The 17,114-nt window shown below is 38.5% G+C and overlaps 1 protein-coding gene across 1 annotated transcript in view; it reads right to left on the bottom strand.

The window, feature by feature from the left end:
- adarb2 (adenosine deaminase RNA specific B2 (inactive)) overlaps positions 1 to 17,114 on the bottom strand; it is a 238,513-nt gene that overhangs the window by 81,379 nt on the left and 140,020 nt on the right. The window contains exon 3 of the mRNA XM_046846163.1: positions 13,150 to 14,072. Within this exon, the coding sequence (XP_046702119.1) occupies positions 13,150 to 14,072 (923 nt within the window). The remainder of the gene's footprint in view (positions 1 to 13,149; positions 14,073 to 17,114) is intronic.

Raw genomic sequence — 17,114 nt, 5'->3', positions numbered from 1 at the left:
TGAGCTTCTGTCTGTTCCTTGACTTGACCAGGATTCACTAAACCTAGATCTAGACACTGGTTTGCCGTTTTCTGCTTTTGCCCTGTGTTATTTCATTAAACATCGTTTACTGCACTTCGGTTTCCGGCACGTTCTTCCGACTGACATCGCTATAGATTTACCCGTAAATGTAAAAATGTAACCCAATATAATAACCCAATAATGTTACCCTATATGTAAGAATTAAACTTTTTAATTGCTCTAAATCAACAAAAACAAATTTGAATTTTCATATAATAAACAACAGCTTAGTTAGAAGTACTAAGGAAATTAGTGCAACATTTATTTACAATATTTGAGCTGCGATTGAACTGCTTAAAATAATTTATTTGATATTACTCAAAAACATCAATACAGCCAACTTGAAAAAACATCATGCAAAGGCTTTCAATATTGAAAATTAAGTCAATCCAACAAACCATTTTTTTCAGAGTAAAAATATATCCCTATAATGTATTGCTATAATTTTATCCCTTAAACATTATCTCTATATCTTCCAATAAGGTTAAAACTATAAATGTATCCACATACAGTTATCCCAATAAACTCATCCCTATAGATTTTTTCCAATAAGTTTACCCTATTAAGTTCATTCCTATAGGTTTATTACTACTGACTGAGCCAGAGCAAGTGTTTCTATTAAAACAAACATATAGGTAAAGGATCTAGTGCACAAATTGGTAATTTTGAGAAAACAAGAGAAATCTGTTTCCTGAAGGAGAGTAAGAGAAAAGAATGAAAGTGATTTTACTTTTACAAATATTTACACTAAAACACAGTGAAATATTTCTTTGCATATCTCAAGTTGTTAAGAAACCGGGGTCAAGCCATGATACAGCACTCCTGACACAGAGAAAGTTAAGGGCCTTGGTCAAGGGCCCAGAAGTGGCAGCGTGGGAGTGGTGACCTTCTGACCATTAACCCAGTGTGTTACCCAATAAGCTACTAATTCCCCTAAGTCATTTTAATCACTGATATAATGTTACATTATTACCGACAGGATTACCAAAGAATGTGTTTTTTAAGCAAATATTATGTTTTTGTCATTTAAAATAATCTGGGCATCATTTATAGGTTCAAATTTTAAAGCTTAAAGTTATCAGAAATCATGTGAATACAAAATGTGTCATTCAAAAAAATAAATAAATCATGTATTACTGGTAACCAGCTCTCAGTTCCAAACATGTAGTCAGTTTTAATAGCCACATTGTCATCATTGCCATGGTTTCTTTATTAAAAGTGACTTAAAAGTCGAATTAATAGTTAATACAATGAACCAGTACATGTACGACAAAGCTAATACATACTCCAGCTCATTCAAGGACACAGAGGACGTGATAAAGCGAGGTGAGAAGGGATCTAAGGGCAATTGGGATGTTGGCTCCCTGGGGCTGTAGCTACAGTTCCATGGATCAGCACCAAAAATTTAATGGTGTGATAAAAATAGGGGTTATAATTGTGTAAAACATGCAGAGTAAATATGTAGGTGTGATTATTGCATATAAGCACATGCAACTTCATCTTACTATCCTTCTGAAGACCTTTCATTGATATAATTATGAATGCAATGCAACAGCTAAATCTTGTCTCTTATTTTTTTTATATACAAAAACACGCTGTCAGATATTCCTATCTTTTTGGGGACATATTTGTGGTTTACCACCAAGATATAAAATATAAAAAATAAAACACACACACACACACACACACACACACACACACACACACAAAACACGGGCTGTCTCGGTGAGATAACTCCTCCCCACACACACACTCTCTATGATTGATCTCAGCCAGTTTGGTACCTGAGTGTCTCTGAGGCACTAATGAACCTGATTACACTACTAATGAAGTGAGCCTCTCATCATTCGATCCACAGGAGACCTGAGAGATGAAAAGTGTGTGTGTGTGTCTGTGTGTGTGTGTGTGTTGCATAAACACACCAGAGATGAATTTAAGACTTTGAATGTAACCCTGTCACATTCAGCCTAGTCTAAAACAAATTGCTCAAACAATGCAACACAAACTACACTTAGTTTCTGCCGAGTCAGGAACTGACTGGTCTGGTCCGGTCCGATGTGTGTGTGTGTATGTATGTTTAAAACAGCCGGTGGCTGTGTGGAACAGATTTACCAATCTTATAGGTCATCTTTTGCATAGACAATGCGTTGGTTCATGATGATTCTAACCTTTCGCTGTACAAAGTGCTGCCATTAACATGCACAAACATTACTGCACAGGCATGGGGAGCAAGATACCGAAAAAATATCTGCAGGAAAAAGGCAAACCGATAATCAGGCTAAGCCTACCACTATATATGCGGAAACCCGAGAAAATGAGATATAATTAAGGTGCAGTTTGTTGCTTGTTCTCTATATACATTTTTTTTTTATTGCTGCTGCTTTCAGGTTGTCCTGCAACTCTTTTCACCTGAGTGCTGGCTTCTATCTTAATTTCTCTAGTCTGAGAGAACACAAAATCTTGTGATGCACCTGTCCTTGGATGATTAGCTGCAGTTTCACGAACTTTTCTGATCAAACTAGTTAATCTGACAGGGATGTGCAAGGTCTTTGATAGCATTTACATTCGATAATGCTGTTTATTTCGATTAGTATGGAAATAATTGCTGACTTATTTACTTATTTCTCTTTTGTTCAATATATCGCTTACAATTATTATTATAATTATTTTATATATTTAGATAATTAAAACATGACAATAAATATATTTGTTTATAACATTTGCATTTGGCCAATCAACATTCTGCATTTTGTTAAGATTTGTCCAAATGTTACATTTTATCTGGACAAGAATGGAAACCAACTTCAGCCATGGATTTTATGCATAATGGAAGATACAACAACAAATAAGGCAGGATCATGGTTAATATGCCAAGCTAAGCTGCACTTTCCAATATTGAAATGGTAAAAGTTTAGGTAAAAAGTAATATGGCCCTGTCCTGATATGTGTATTTGACTTTCTCCTCATTTTCTCTCTCCCTTTGGCCTTTCTTTCCTCTTTAATTTGCGTGGTTCTCTTAATTAATGATTTATTTCTTTCCGGCTGTTAAGGGGCTGTTTGTATCAACTCTGATTAAGTCGCATGGTTAAGAAAGAAAAAAAAGAAAAGAAAAAAAATGAAAATGTGCAAATGGCAGGTTTGGTGGACAAGGTCACCTTCACATGTGTGGAGAAAGAAAAAAAAAAAAAGCTCTTAATTTGCTCCACCAGGGAAATTATCATGGCGGATTAAATGGTGCCCGTCCACCCTGTCGGTGGGTGTCTGCAACAGAAGCAATGCAATATAGGACACATTCTGTCGCTAGCACTACATTTCTCAGGTATGGGAATAGAGTGGCACTGAATCCCATCTCGGAAATGTTTTAATGCAGCTTCTCCTGCTTGAAAATAATGATTTAAAGTCCCTCCGGGCTTTACACCTTCCTCATAATACCAGCTCTCCCCTGAATAAGTACCTGCCTGGGTATTTCAGCACATTATGCAAACCAAAATTGGCCACAGTGCCCTTCTTTCCTCACTCCACACCCCGTAATAGAAGCCTAATTGATATTCTGCGTCACACAGCAGGCATTTCCTTATTCAAATGCTCTCTGGCCCAAGGTCAGTGACAGCGGATTTGCGGTCACGTCCTTCCACACGATGCTCCATTTCTTCCACCTAACCCACTCCAGCGCGCCACTGATCTTTGTCACAGCGCAGAGAGATTAAGTAGACAATCAACCACAGTATGCTGGGTAATCATTTCAGTACGCAGCGTGGCCTGACCCCCATGTGGGATCAGCCCTTGTTTCACAGAGAAACTGCAGACAAAATTCATGCTATTTTTATGCATCCACGATTCATTTTCCTACTTGAGAAAAAAAAAAAAAAGAATTAATATCCCTCAGGGCCTTAAACCTTTATTATAATACCACATTTCTCATACTGACCTCTGACCAAGTACTGCATTCACCAAACCTGTTTCAGTATAAATACTGAATCTCATTAGAGGGAAAAAATCAAACAAACACTAATATTGATTTCTTATCTGAGTCTGGTAGACATATTTTTCAGATTTTCTTCAGATTTATCTGGAAGTAAATTTACCGTATTTTTCGGACTATAAGCCGCTACTTTTTTCCCACGTTTTGAACCCCGCGGCTTAAACAACAAATCGGCTAATTTATGAATTTTTCCTGGGTTTTTTCCCGTTTTCACAAACTTCAAGCCAAAAAACTGAACCCCAAAACATTAGACCAATGAAATTTCCGAACGAAAAAAAAACCACACCTCACCTGTGTTCTGATCTGTACGGCATCGGGAGAAAAAACTTCCACCGGGTGATTTTTAAACGCACGACGATGCCAAAAGATAAACTCCTGAGATAAATAGTTGTGAAAGGAAGGAGGAAGACAGTGAACAATGACTTTCTTGGTAGGCTACTGTTTAGATACAAGCCGTTGTGTCTGGGTGAAGGGAGAGCTCACTAACTCCAGTTGCAACAGAAATCATATAAGCACAGACAGGTTTCCAAAACTCGTGCTTTTTTATTTTTCTTGGCAACAGCGTTATGGGTTAGACAAAGAAACTTAGAAATGAGCATCAGAAAATAATAAACACATAATCCTCGTCTTGAACACACGCAGTAATACCGGAAAATGCAGTGGCAGGCTATTCCCAAAATATCGCTCAAAATATTCCTTTTAAAGGAAGCGCAACATATTTTCTTTCGTTAAAGCCTGTGTTGCGGCTTATTTATGTTCAAAATAAAAATATTTGTAAAATTCAGTGGGTGCGGCTTATATTTGGGTGCGCTTACGGTATGTCAACTGGACTTCTATCAACTTCTTTCTAGCCTGGACACCAAAACACAAGAGGAGCAATGTAGTTTACGTCGTCCAGTGCAGTGAAAAGTGTCTAGAGCTTTACATCAGAGAGACAAAACAACCACTACATTGGTCAATGTACCAACACAGAAAAAGCAACACCTCATCACCAGAATCAGCCATGTACTTTCATCTGAAGAATAAAAGGAGATACTTTTGAGGATGAAATGACATGACTCGATTTCCATATAACCGCATCTGAATGAACGAGAATCTTTACAGACACAGTGCTTTTAAATCATTTTTATTTGAATAGCACTTTTAACAATGGACCTTGTCTCAAAACAGCTTCACAGGAATTATTAAGCTGTTATAAGGTTATATAAAAAAATTATCTATTTAGTGCCTATAATTTTGTACCTTATAATTTTGGCATGAGGAAGAAACCTTATGAGGAACCAGTCTCAAAAAAGGAACTCATCCTCTTCTGGGTGACAGACACAACCTGTAACGTCCTTAGTCACCAATATCAATAACACACACACACACACACACACACACACACACACACACACACACACACACACACACACACACACACACACTTTAACTTTTCAAATATGAAGTATCTGCTCGGTTCCCATCTTCATACACCTGATACTACCAAGCCCTGTTTAATTGGATTGTTATATTGTTGCTGAACTGTTAGAATTTTCAAATACACACATAAATCTTGGTATGGCTCGTTTTGAAAATGCTTCCACTCAACACCTACAGTAGAGTATAACATACACTTTAACTACAACTGTTTTTTGGCTTGCAAAAAATAAGTAAATATTTTGGCCATCATTGCATTTCTGCCCAGAATATACTATGGGGCTCCAATTTTTAACCAACCTTAAGTATTCTACACCTATAGCCTACTCGTCAATGTAGTTAATCCACCGGCCAATCACATGGCAGCTGCCCAGTGCATGAAATCAAGATATAGATTAAGAGCTTTACATCAAACATGTAGACTACCTTGATTTGGCATGGGTAATGGCTCCAGACATGGTCGCTGTTTGTAGGTATACACACAACAGTTAACATTTCGAAGACAAAAATCTATTAAAAAAGATAGTAGTGGCAGGTTCTTGCAATCTGAAATGCCTTGTTGACCAGAGGCCAGATGAAAACATCTGGAGTAAGTATACACACATTTCAAAAACCACACCTGACAAGTAGTGGGTAGAAAAACATCTCAGCATGCTCAAACCTTGAGGTGAATTGGCTATAACAGTGAAAGGTTACTTCAAGTTTCACTGTCATCAGTCAAGAACAGGGATCTTAGGCTCCAAAAGGTAGTTGAAAAAAAGTTATACCTGGTCAATTTCCTAATATTTAACTTTCAGTGAACTTGTGCTTACTTTCACTGAGGCTTAATGTCCATATGTAGGTTACTGCAACTAAATCTTGAACTTTGGTCAGTAGCCGTCTTTTGTGCTGCAATTATATTCGACAGCTGCCTACCAACTTTCATTTGGATTGTATCATGCCTTGAATTTTTATGCAAAATTGCCTTTAAATAACTTATTTAGCAGTTGCATGTTGGTGCAAGTACAAAAAATGGTATCTGAATAACCCAAAAGGATGCCTGAGCTTTGTGAAGCTGCCAGTATTTATCTAATACTCCTACTGTGGTATTTATGAATTTGTCTTATGGAGGTCCAGTAAACAAATAGAGAAAGTGTGTGTGTGTGTATACACGCCATATGATTTAGATGTTATTTAGAGGTCTGAAGATGGTGGGCAGTCAGGATGAAAGTTCAATTTTTCATTCAGAGGAGCATGAGAGGTTCAGCCTCAGAGTTATTGTTCAGGTTTGCCAGAGGCAACTCATAGTGCTGCACCAACTTCTTCTTTCCAAATACACCATCTGTACCAGCATCACTCACCAGAGGCACACCAGCCTTTTCTCTGCAAAAGGTGACCCTTTCTTCCCCTTCCCTCCCTCTTATTCTATTTTTTCTTGTCATTAGCCAACAATTTCATAACATTTATTTTCTTTCTGCAGCATTTAAAGTATCAACAAGTAGAGAACATTAGATACTTTTGCGACATTCGCAAGAACAGGACGTCCCTACGAAATTGACAAAAGAACTAAACAAAACTTACCATAGAGACGGTAATGAGGGCTATAGCAACATTAAAGAAGGTTCAGGAATATCTGGTTACATACTGATTACTCTCCGTATGTGACAACAATCTCTTATTTTTTACATGGTTGGGTACAGGGTATGGTGGTTAGAAAAAAGCCAATTTTTATGGAAACAAACAAGCATCCAAACCTACCCAAAAAATAAATAATCCCCTACTGTGTGGTAAAATGTGTTATGATGGTCTAACAAGACATCTTTGGGGCATATTTTTAAAAGATGTTTGGCACAAAATTACTGTAGCTTATCAACCAAACAACACCATGTATGGAAACTGTGAAGCATGGTGGTGGCTGCACTGTGCTATGGGGCTGAGATCTAATTTTGCAAATAACATGCAGGTCTTTTATATAAAGCTGTAGATAAAGATGCATGTTAATTCACAATGCACAACTAAGTCAATTAAGAAATAGCTTCAGAAGAGGCAGTCAATGTTTCGGAATGGTTCAGTCAGAGCCTAGAATCTGTGGAATGATTTGAAGGAGGCTGTAAACAGGAGATTTTCAAGTAAATTGATAGACTTAAAGCATTGCGTATCAGGAAGAACTACCACCACAGCTGATCAACCACTGAGCAACTACTAATCAACTACTGATCTCCCATTGAACTACTATCAATGCTGATCTACCACTGAACTGTCACTTCTATTATTCTACAATTGAACGACCACCACTGCTGTTTTGCCACCGATCTCCACCTGATGAACTACTGATCTACCCCTGCACTACCAACACTACTATTCTACCTCTAAACTACCACCACTGCTAATCTACCACAAAACTACCTCAGACTAACTACTTAGGTACCACTGAACTACCACCAATGTTGATCTATCACTGAACTACCACTACCTCTAATCTACCACTAAACTACCACCACTGCTATTCTATTTAAAAAATACCTCTTATAAACTATCGATCTACCAATGAATTGCCACTACCACTACTATTCTACCATTTACCTTCTACCACTGCTAGTCTACCACTAAACTACCAATGTCACTAAATCTATCACTAACCTACTATCACTGCTAATCCACCACAAAACTACCACCAATGCTAGACCTTCCACTGACATAGATCTGCAATCTACCACTGCTAATCTACTACTTATCTTCCACTGCTATTCTACCATTGATCTATGGCTAATCTACCCCATGGATCAACTACAGCTGATTTATTTCTGATTATCTTATCTTCATTGACTTACCACTTACTGCTCATCTACTACATATTTACCACCACTGAGCTACTATTAGTCTGCATGTTTGTCTACAGCATAATCAATCACTTGCAATTTATCATCTAATGCTCATCTACCACTAATGATCTGCTGATGACCGACTACTGATGATCCATCCCCACCTCTGATCTACCACTAATGATCATGGAGATGGTAGATCAGTGGTTAGGGCATTGGACTCTGGATGGAAAAATCCAGTCAAATCCCTATACCACCAAGCTGCCACTGCTGGGCCCTTGAGCAAACCCTCAACTGCTCAGTTGTAAGTCACTCTTGATAAAGGCGACCCCAAAACATTAAATATCTATCAACAATCTGCTGCTGCTTTTTTTACTGTGCTGTGTTAGTTTTTTTGTGAGTACATGCTGAGAGAAGAGATTTATGCTTTCAGAGGTCAAAGCCACATCCATTTTTACTCAGTACTGCACTGTGTAAAAAAAAAAAAATCAACAGTCAAAAACCTCTGGGCGACACAGACATTGATGTTGAGACCACACTCCAACCACCACACAAAAACACACCCTAGCAACTGGATTGCAGATGATTTTGAAGGCACATTTTACATTACATTACAAGGGAATGTCTGGTTTGTGCATTTGTCCTTCAATGAATCGCTCAGATGTAACAGCAGACTGCGACGCTTACTTTCCAGCATTTCCATGAGTTCTCATCATTCTGGAACTAACCTGGTGGTGCAAATCCTCTTACAATCCTTTTAGACAGTGTGACAAGAAGCAGAAAGGAGAATCTTCTCTCAGGTAAACATGACCAGCTTTGTCCGATTGATGTTGTGGGAGAGGAAGGACAACATTTTCTCTTTCTGGTCCCTAAGGCCTATGGGGGCATAGCAACAACCATGGGCAACACACACACACAAACACAGACACACAGAGTGAAGGAAAGGAACTACAAGTAAACTGTGATCAGAATTGTTCAGTAATGTACTTGACAGGTTTTAGTCTTTAGGAAACTGTTTTACACCTCAGGCTTTATTGTTTTTTTTTTTATGAATGTCATTGACACATACTGTGAAATGTTTGTGAAACCACACCTAAAGTAGTCCTCTATGATTTCATCCAATGTTTCATAGATCAATCTATTTCATTTTCAATGTGTAAACCTTTCTGGCACTACAGAGTGGGTTAAACTGCCTGATTGGTTACAAAAAGTCATAATTGCAAAAAATATTTTAATGACCTTAAATTTAAAATTATGTTTAAATGACATCCTACAGACATGCGAAACACCCTACTAACAGAAAACATTCATGTCTGTGTTACCGTCTGGCTTTTCCTTTCCTTGGATTTGCCTGATTCAACCCAACACACTACCTCAGGATGGATTTCTCTTTAACTAGAGACACTCTATGCAGCTGGGGGTAAAACCACATCAACGTCCTAAAGATCAATGAAGTGACTGAGCAACTCATGAACTTTTTGGATGGATTTGGAATATAATCAATATCAACAGGACAGCGCTTGTAGGGGTTTTGGAGAAAAATTGAGGGAGGCTTGATTAAGATTTTTTGGACATGTGCAGAGGAGGGACTATACGGTGTATATATCGGTAGAAGAATGCTGAGGTTGGAGCCATGAGGAAGGAGGAAAAGAGAAAGGCCAAGGAGGAGGTTTATGGATGTGGTGAGGGAAGACATGCAGGTGGTTGGGTTGAAAGAGGCAGATGTAGAGGACAGGAGGGTATGGAGACAGATGATCCGCTGTGGCGACCATTAATGGGAGAAGAAACAGTCTGCTACAATGGCTCAGAATCACAGATTTCATTTAAACATCTGTCACTGCACACCCTAATGATGGAGCTGTAATGGTTAGACATTCGGTGACACTCAAATAAATATGGGTTCCCTTTTGAGTCTGGTTCCTCTCAAGGTTTCTTCCTCATGCCATCTCAGGGAGTTTTTCCTTGTCATAGTCACCACTGGATAGCTCATTAGGGACAAACATACAATTATAGGGAACAAACTTATACATTCTTTTATAACTGCTTTATCTCTGTAAAGCTGCTTTGAGACAACTAAAAACGAATTGAATTCAGAATAATGTTTTGCGGATTTTACCGGAAATACAGTTCAAAGTTTTGTAATCTTTCATGTAATCAAAATTCATGTTCCTTCAATGTAACTTCAACATTAACCCAAGAAATGTATGTACAAAATTATCTGTAATAGAAAAACCCTACTTATAATGCTGAAGTTGTCTGTGTGTGTGAATTTATACGGAAAAAGACGAGTTAATGCAGACACTGACCTTGACTCGAATTCCAAATATATCATGTGCATGGATTACTGTACTTTTATATACTGAAATAAATTGCTCATTTCTGTTACGACTTACAGAAGACATGCTAGTGTACTGGGTCAGGGACAATGAACAACATCAAGAGCATTTAGAGAGTGTTTTATATTATGTTATATAGTTATATAATTTTGTTATGCTATAGTTAAAGAATATAAAATATATAACCACGATCAAACACAAATAGTAGTGCAATTAGTTGGTCAAGAGCCATAAACAATCGTTTATATTTACGCCATTTGGCAGACACCCTTTTTCAGAGCCACTTACATTTATCTTATTTACATAACTGAGCAAGTGAGGGTTAAGGGCCTTGCTTAAGGGCCCAACAGCAACTTGTTGTTGCTGATATTTGAACTCACAACCTTCAGATCAGAATTCCAACACAATGTTTGTTGCTTCCCAATCCATTGGCCGTTTTGTGTTGTGATATTAAGTAGTGATTAAGGAATTGGACTATGGATCCGAAATTTGAGTTTAAATCTTAGCCATACCAAGCTGCCACTCCTAGGCCCCTAAACAAGGCGTCATAGCTGTTTAGTTGTATGAATGAGAATAAATATAAAACACTCTGGAAAATGTTCTTATCTAGCACTTGCATCCGCCTCTGCTATCGTGCATTCCATGTTATGACATGTTATGACATTATACATATGTTACATTATTATGTTTATAGATTCAGATTAAATATGTTCAGCCAACCAAAAAAAGAAATGCTAGTATGCTAATAAGGCAGTCTGATACATGTATAATAATAATAATAATAACAATAATGATAATCATATATTTTTATATAACGCCTTTAAAAGTGACATCTCAAAGTGCTTTACAAGCATAAGAATAAACCTCAAACATACATCACAAAGAAATAACTGGAAAGTTATCCTAAAAAAGTATTAAAAAATGAAAAGATTCAGTCTGTCAAATCTCAATAGGGAGGGAATTCCAAAGCTTTGGTGCATAGGAAGAAAACGCCCGATCACCCATAGAGCACATGTAGAAGGAACAACTTAAAGACCAGAATCAGAGGAAAAGAACTCACACCTTGGAATATAGACAGTTACAACTTGTGAGAAATAATGTGCCGCCACACTATATAGGGCCTTACTGGTCAGGCTAGAAATGTTTTTATCAGTCTGAAACTTGACAAGGAGTCAGTGCAATGACTCCAAATCTGGAAAGATGTGCTCACCAGACCTGGTCTTTGTCAGGATTATAGCAAATTAATTTTGAACTACCTGCAATTTGTTTACAGTAGATTTGGAAACCCAAACAAGCAAAGCATTTTAATAATCGGTGTGTAAAAAAACTTAAGTATTGATAAATCTTTAATTAACGGAAAAATATAACATGGGGCGCAGTCTTGCAATGTTTCTGAAATAAAAAAAAACTAATTAAAAAATGTATTCCAAATGTGAATTCAATGTCAAAAATTACAGTTTATATATACATTTACAACATTGTGGTAGACACCCATATCCAGAGTGACTTTTATCTCATTCAAACAACTGAGCAGATGAGGGCTGGCAGCTTGTAAGTGCTGGGTTTGAACACATGACCTTCCAATCAGAAGAACACCTTAACCATTCAATTACATTACCACTAGCAGGAAACCATTATGAAAGTGCAAGTTTAACATTACTACAATGTGGTGTGTGGCTAAACATTATGGTAAATATATATATATATTTATAGAAAATCCTTGAAACCCAACCCTTTTAACAAATGCAGCCTTTACAGACTGTTCCTGCCGAGAAAAAAGCTGTAACGCAGACAGGTCCTACCTTTTTTCCTTTTTCTACACAGGAGGGACAAACTGACATTGATGTTGAAGTAAAAAAATATCCCTAGAGTTTTCTAACAAAACAACATTTCTTATCCCTGCCTGCTATTTTTTATACATTTTTTTTTTTACTGACAGGTTTGAGGTTTGTTTGTCGGTTTACACTTATGCTTTTCATTTCCTCTGGGCGTCAGATTGAATTAATTTTGATGGACACTGCGATGGCACACATGAGTAGACAAAAGGAGATTGTGCCAAATTTCAATACTTTTCGCAATTATAGCTCTATAATCATGAAGGGTGAGAGGGAGAAAGTAGGAAACCGAAATCACTTTCAGAAGCTTCACTGTTTTCTCTTGTGTCAAGGGCACAGGGATTATAATGTGCCTCATTTATACTCTTTCTCCAACTTAACAGATGACTGAGTAGATTCTGTTTGCTGTTGGACCTATCACACACACACACACACACACACACACACACACACACACACACACACCACACATTTGCGTTTACATAAGCAAGTCTGAAAGTCAATGTTAAAGCCTGTGTGTTAACATAAGCCCCTTTTCTGTGTTTTCTCTCAGTAACCGGCTCAGTCCTGCATCATTCATTCCCTCCCATTATCCCCTCCCCTTTAATTAAGTCTTGGCTCGCTGTTCTGCATCCCAGCATTCCTGCTGCCGCGGCTATTACAGCTCGCCGTATGGAATGCTTTGGCTGCCAGAAGCCCTGCCTGGCACGACTCACCTGGGGTAAATGAGGCCGCTTGATCATACCCGTTCTCGCCTCGGGTGCCTGTGTGATGTTGAAGAGCGCCTGCAGGGCACTCAGTGCTGCTTTTCTCTTTGCCAGCTTCTTGCTGCAGCCGGTGCCCTCGAATATTCTGCCGTCCACCAGCACGGCCATCACGAAACAGCGGCGAGCACGGCGGCCCCGGGTGCTTTGGCACAGGCAGGCGTAGCGCGCTCCCGGCCGCAGATTATTCAGCAGCACTATGGGGCTGGGTGGAGGAGGCGGCTCAGGTGTCGGTGGAGGCGTGGAAAAGTGGGCGTCACCTTGCCTCGCTTGTACAACCATTAAGTCCAGCGTGTGGCGCAATCGGAGGGCGCTAGACAACAACTCAGACTTGGCCGAACGGAAACCCTCTGTTTCAAAACCCTTAAAGAGCGTCTCTGGAACGTCCGATAGGTCCGAGGTGAAGTCCGTGGTGGGATTTGATACTCCTCCCATCGCAGAGTGAGCCTGAGCGGCGTTAGGGAACTGCACAAATGAGCTAAGCGCCAGCTCAGCTGCCCTCATCTTAGCCTTTTTCTTAGTAGGCCCTGTTCCCTCGAACGTAAGCCCGTTGACGTCAACTGCGATGGAGAATAGTGGAGCGTGAACAGGGCCTGTCTGAGACACAGTGCGGTACTGCAGACCTGGACGCAGCTCGTTCAGCTGCACCACTGCGTTCTTCGGTGCGTCGGACCATGAGGACCTTCTGCAGCACACTCGCAGCTCACACACACGCCCGTTGTTGTCCTCCTCTAACGGACGCTTTCGTTTCAGAGTGCCCGTACTGCTCCGTGACGAATCAGACAGGAAGAAGGACGGACGGTCTGATGCCAAGATTGAGCGGTCCTCAAAATTCCCCGAGTTCCAGTTCTCTTTGACCTCCGTACTACTGGTACCTGACAGGGGACAACAGCAAAACATACATTCTTAAATAACATACATGACCACATCAACCCATCATTTACAGTATTGTGAAATTATTAGTACGATGCATTTTTTCAATTAAAAGATGCAAAGACATAGTATACATGCAGGAAAAGGTATTGGAAATAGACAAACAGTAATGCTGTAGTTATTTTACAGTATTTGATTTATGGTAATTTTATTCATTATTTACACAGCTTATATTTACATTTTAAACTACTTATAGTTTTCTTATTTCTGTTCCTATTATTTTATTATTTGTGATTATATTTCATACAATTATTATGAAGCTTTTTTAATTTTTGGTATATTTATATACAATATACTTTATTATTACTATTATTAATACTATTATTATTATTATTATTATTATTATTATTATTATGTCATATACTGTGGTAATTATATATATATATATATATATATATATATATATATATATATATATATATATATATATATATATATATATATATATATCTTTTTAACTATTTATTGCTCATACACTTTTCTTCATATTACTAATATTTAAAATATTTATTTTATATTATTTGTTTATTAAATATATCAATTAAATTTTCAAAGCCCTCCAAACAACATCCTTTGTAACTTTATTATATATATTTTACCTGATACACTTAGTGTATCATTATTATTATAGACTGTAGACACATCTTTAAAGCTTTACCCTAAAAAATAATTAAAGGTACACCCCAAGTACCTTCCTGGTAAAAAATACATCACTACAAATCCCTTTAAATCATCAGAATAATGACAAGGAAAAGCACCACTAAGCACCACGATGAGCAAATGCCACCAAAGTTACACAATATACACAAAACATTGTGGACAACTGCGCATAAGATTAGTATGTGTGTTTTTGAACATCCTATTCCACATTTACTCGCCATTTGCTGTCATAATATCCTCCAGTCTTCTAAAATGTTGCTGAGAACACTTTGGAGTGTGCTTGTGTAGATTTGTGCGCAATAAATATAGCCACAAGGGTGTTAGTAAAGTCAGGAAGTGATGTAGGTGAGGCGAGGAGCCCTGGGGTGCAGACAGTGTTCACAATAATCTCAAAGGTGTTCAATAGGATTGAGGTCAGAGCTCTATAGCAGAAGATCTTCCACTCCAACCCATGTACAGCATATGTTCATGGAGCTGGCTTTGTGCACGGGGGCATTGTCATGCTGGAACAGGTTTGGGTCTTCTTATTGAAGTACAGGGAAATATTTCATGCTACAACATCCAAAGACATTCTATAGAATTGTGGTAACAGTTTGGGAAAGAACCACACATGGCTGGAAAAGTCAGGTGTCCAAATACTTTTGTCTATATACTGCAGTGCATGTATAATTGAGCTCAATCTACACATCAGTGAATACATAAATTGTTTTATGCTTCCAATACCACAACTACCTAAACATGTACAAACTTTCTTTCGTCTTCTCACGTTAGGGGTCGCCAGAGCGGACCATCCGCATGTTTGATTTGGCACATGTTTTTACGCTGGATGCCCTTCCTAACGCAACCCTCCACATTTATCTGGGCTTGGGACCGGCACTAAGGCTTGTGCAACCCTAATGGCTGGGGTTGGTTCCCTGACCGGGGATCGAACCCGGGCCGCAGCAGTGAGAGCGCCGCATCCTAACCACTAGACCACCACGGACCCCAACTACCCAAACATGTATACACAAGCTAAACCAAATCATATAAAGTCACCTGTAAACGGCTGTGATGTCTTCATTTCCTCCGCTTTCTGTTCTTTAATCATTGACTTAAATTCAGTAGAAAAAGATGTCAGATGAAATACAATGATATAATAATACACACAGAAAAAACCCATCAAGTAGCAGCTCCTGAAAGCTCCCTGTATTGCGTGGCTCTTAATTTTAAATCCATGGACAAATCCTCACAAATGGGGGAATTATCTGCTAAATCACCTCTGTAATCTGCCTCAAAATTGCCTCAGGGTTCATGCTTAGAGTGGGTGCGATTTGTCTCTGGTATTCAATGCAAAGCAGCAATCCCTGTCATAATGGAGAAGAGCACATACTGTTCCTGACGTTGTGAGAGAGAAAGAGAGAGAGAGAGAGAACTCTGTTTCATATTGAAGCTTTTATAGACTTCACAGTCTGCGCCATTGTGCTTCAGTACAAAGTTTGTGGCCAGATTCTGATAAATGCTGTACTGATCCTTTGCATTTGCATAGCAAAGACCTTGCTTGTAAGTTATTTTCAATAAATCTATCCTGATACTGGCTCATCAGGTCATAATCTAAAAATACAATCAGTCGAAATACGAAAATATACAATAAACTAGTATGATTAAGTATTGTGGTTATATGTGTTTCTTTCCCAAACTGTTACCACACTTCTATAGGATGCATTTAGATGCATCAAATTTTCCCTTTACTTGAACTAGGAGACCCAAACCTGTTCCAGCATGACAATGCCCCCGTGCACAAAGCCAGCTTCCATGAACATATGCTGTACCTGGGTTGGAGTGGAAGATCTCCTGCTATAGAGCTCTGACCTCAATCCTATTGAACACCTTTGAGATTATTGCGAACACTGTCTGCACCCCAGGTCTCCTCACCTCACCATACATCAGTACCTGAGTTTACTAACACCCTTGTAGCTGACTAAGCAAAATCTCCACAATCACACTCCAAAATCTAGTGGAACATCTTCCCAGAAGGTTTTTGTAACAGCAAATAAGGACTAAATGTGGAAAAAGTACAGATCATTTTAATGCTCAGGTGTCCACAAACTTTTGTTCCAGGAGTGTTGTTAGAAAGTAGTGATAATTAAATGTAATGCTAGAAGAGGGAAACATCAGACATTGTTTGAAGATTGCTAGTGACTCAGCTGCTCAGACATCAAGTGGAAGTTCATTCCACCACCCAGTTAAAAGAACAACAAAAAAAGAGTCAGCATATTTTTCTTTGTATACTGAGATATCTCTCCAAACATGCTCCTGAGGTACAAGCAACCAGTGTTCCTTTCCCT

This window comes from Silurus meridionalis, chromosome 4 (genome assembly GCF_014805685.1).
Source record: "Silurus meridionalis isolate SWU-2019-XX chromosome 4, ASM1480568v1, whole genome shotgun sequence".
NCBI lineage: Eukaryota > Metazoa > Chordata > Actinopteri > Siluriformes > Siluridae > Silurus > Silurus meridionalis.
This window is presented reverse-complemented; position numbering and strand designations above follow the sequence as displayed.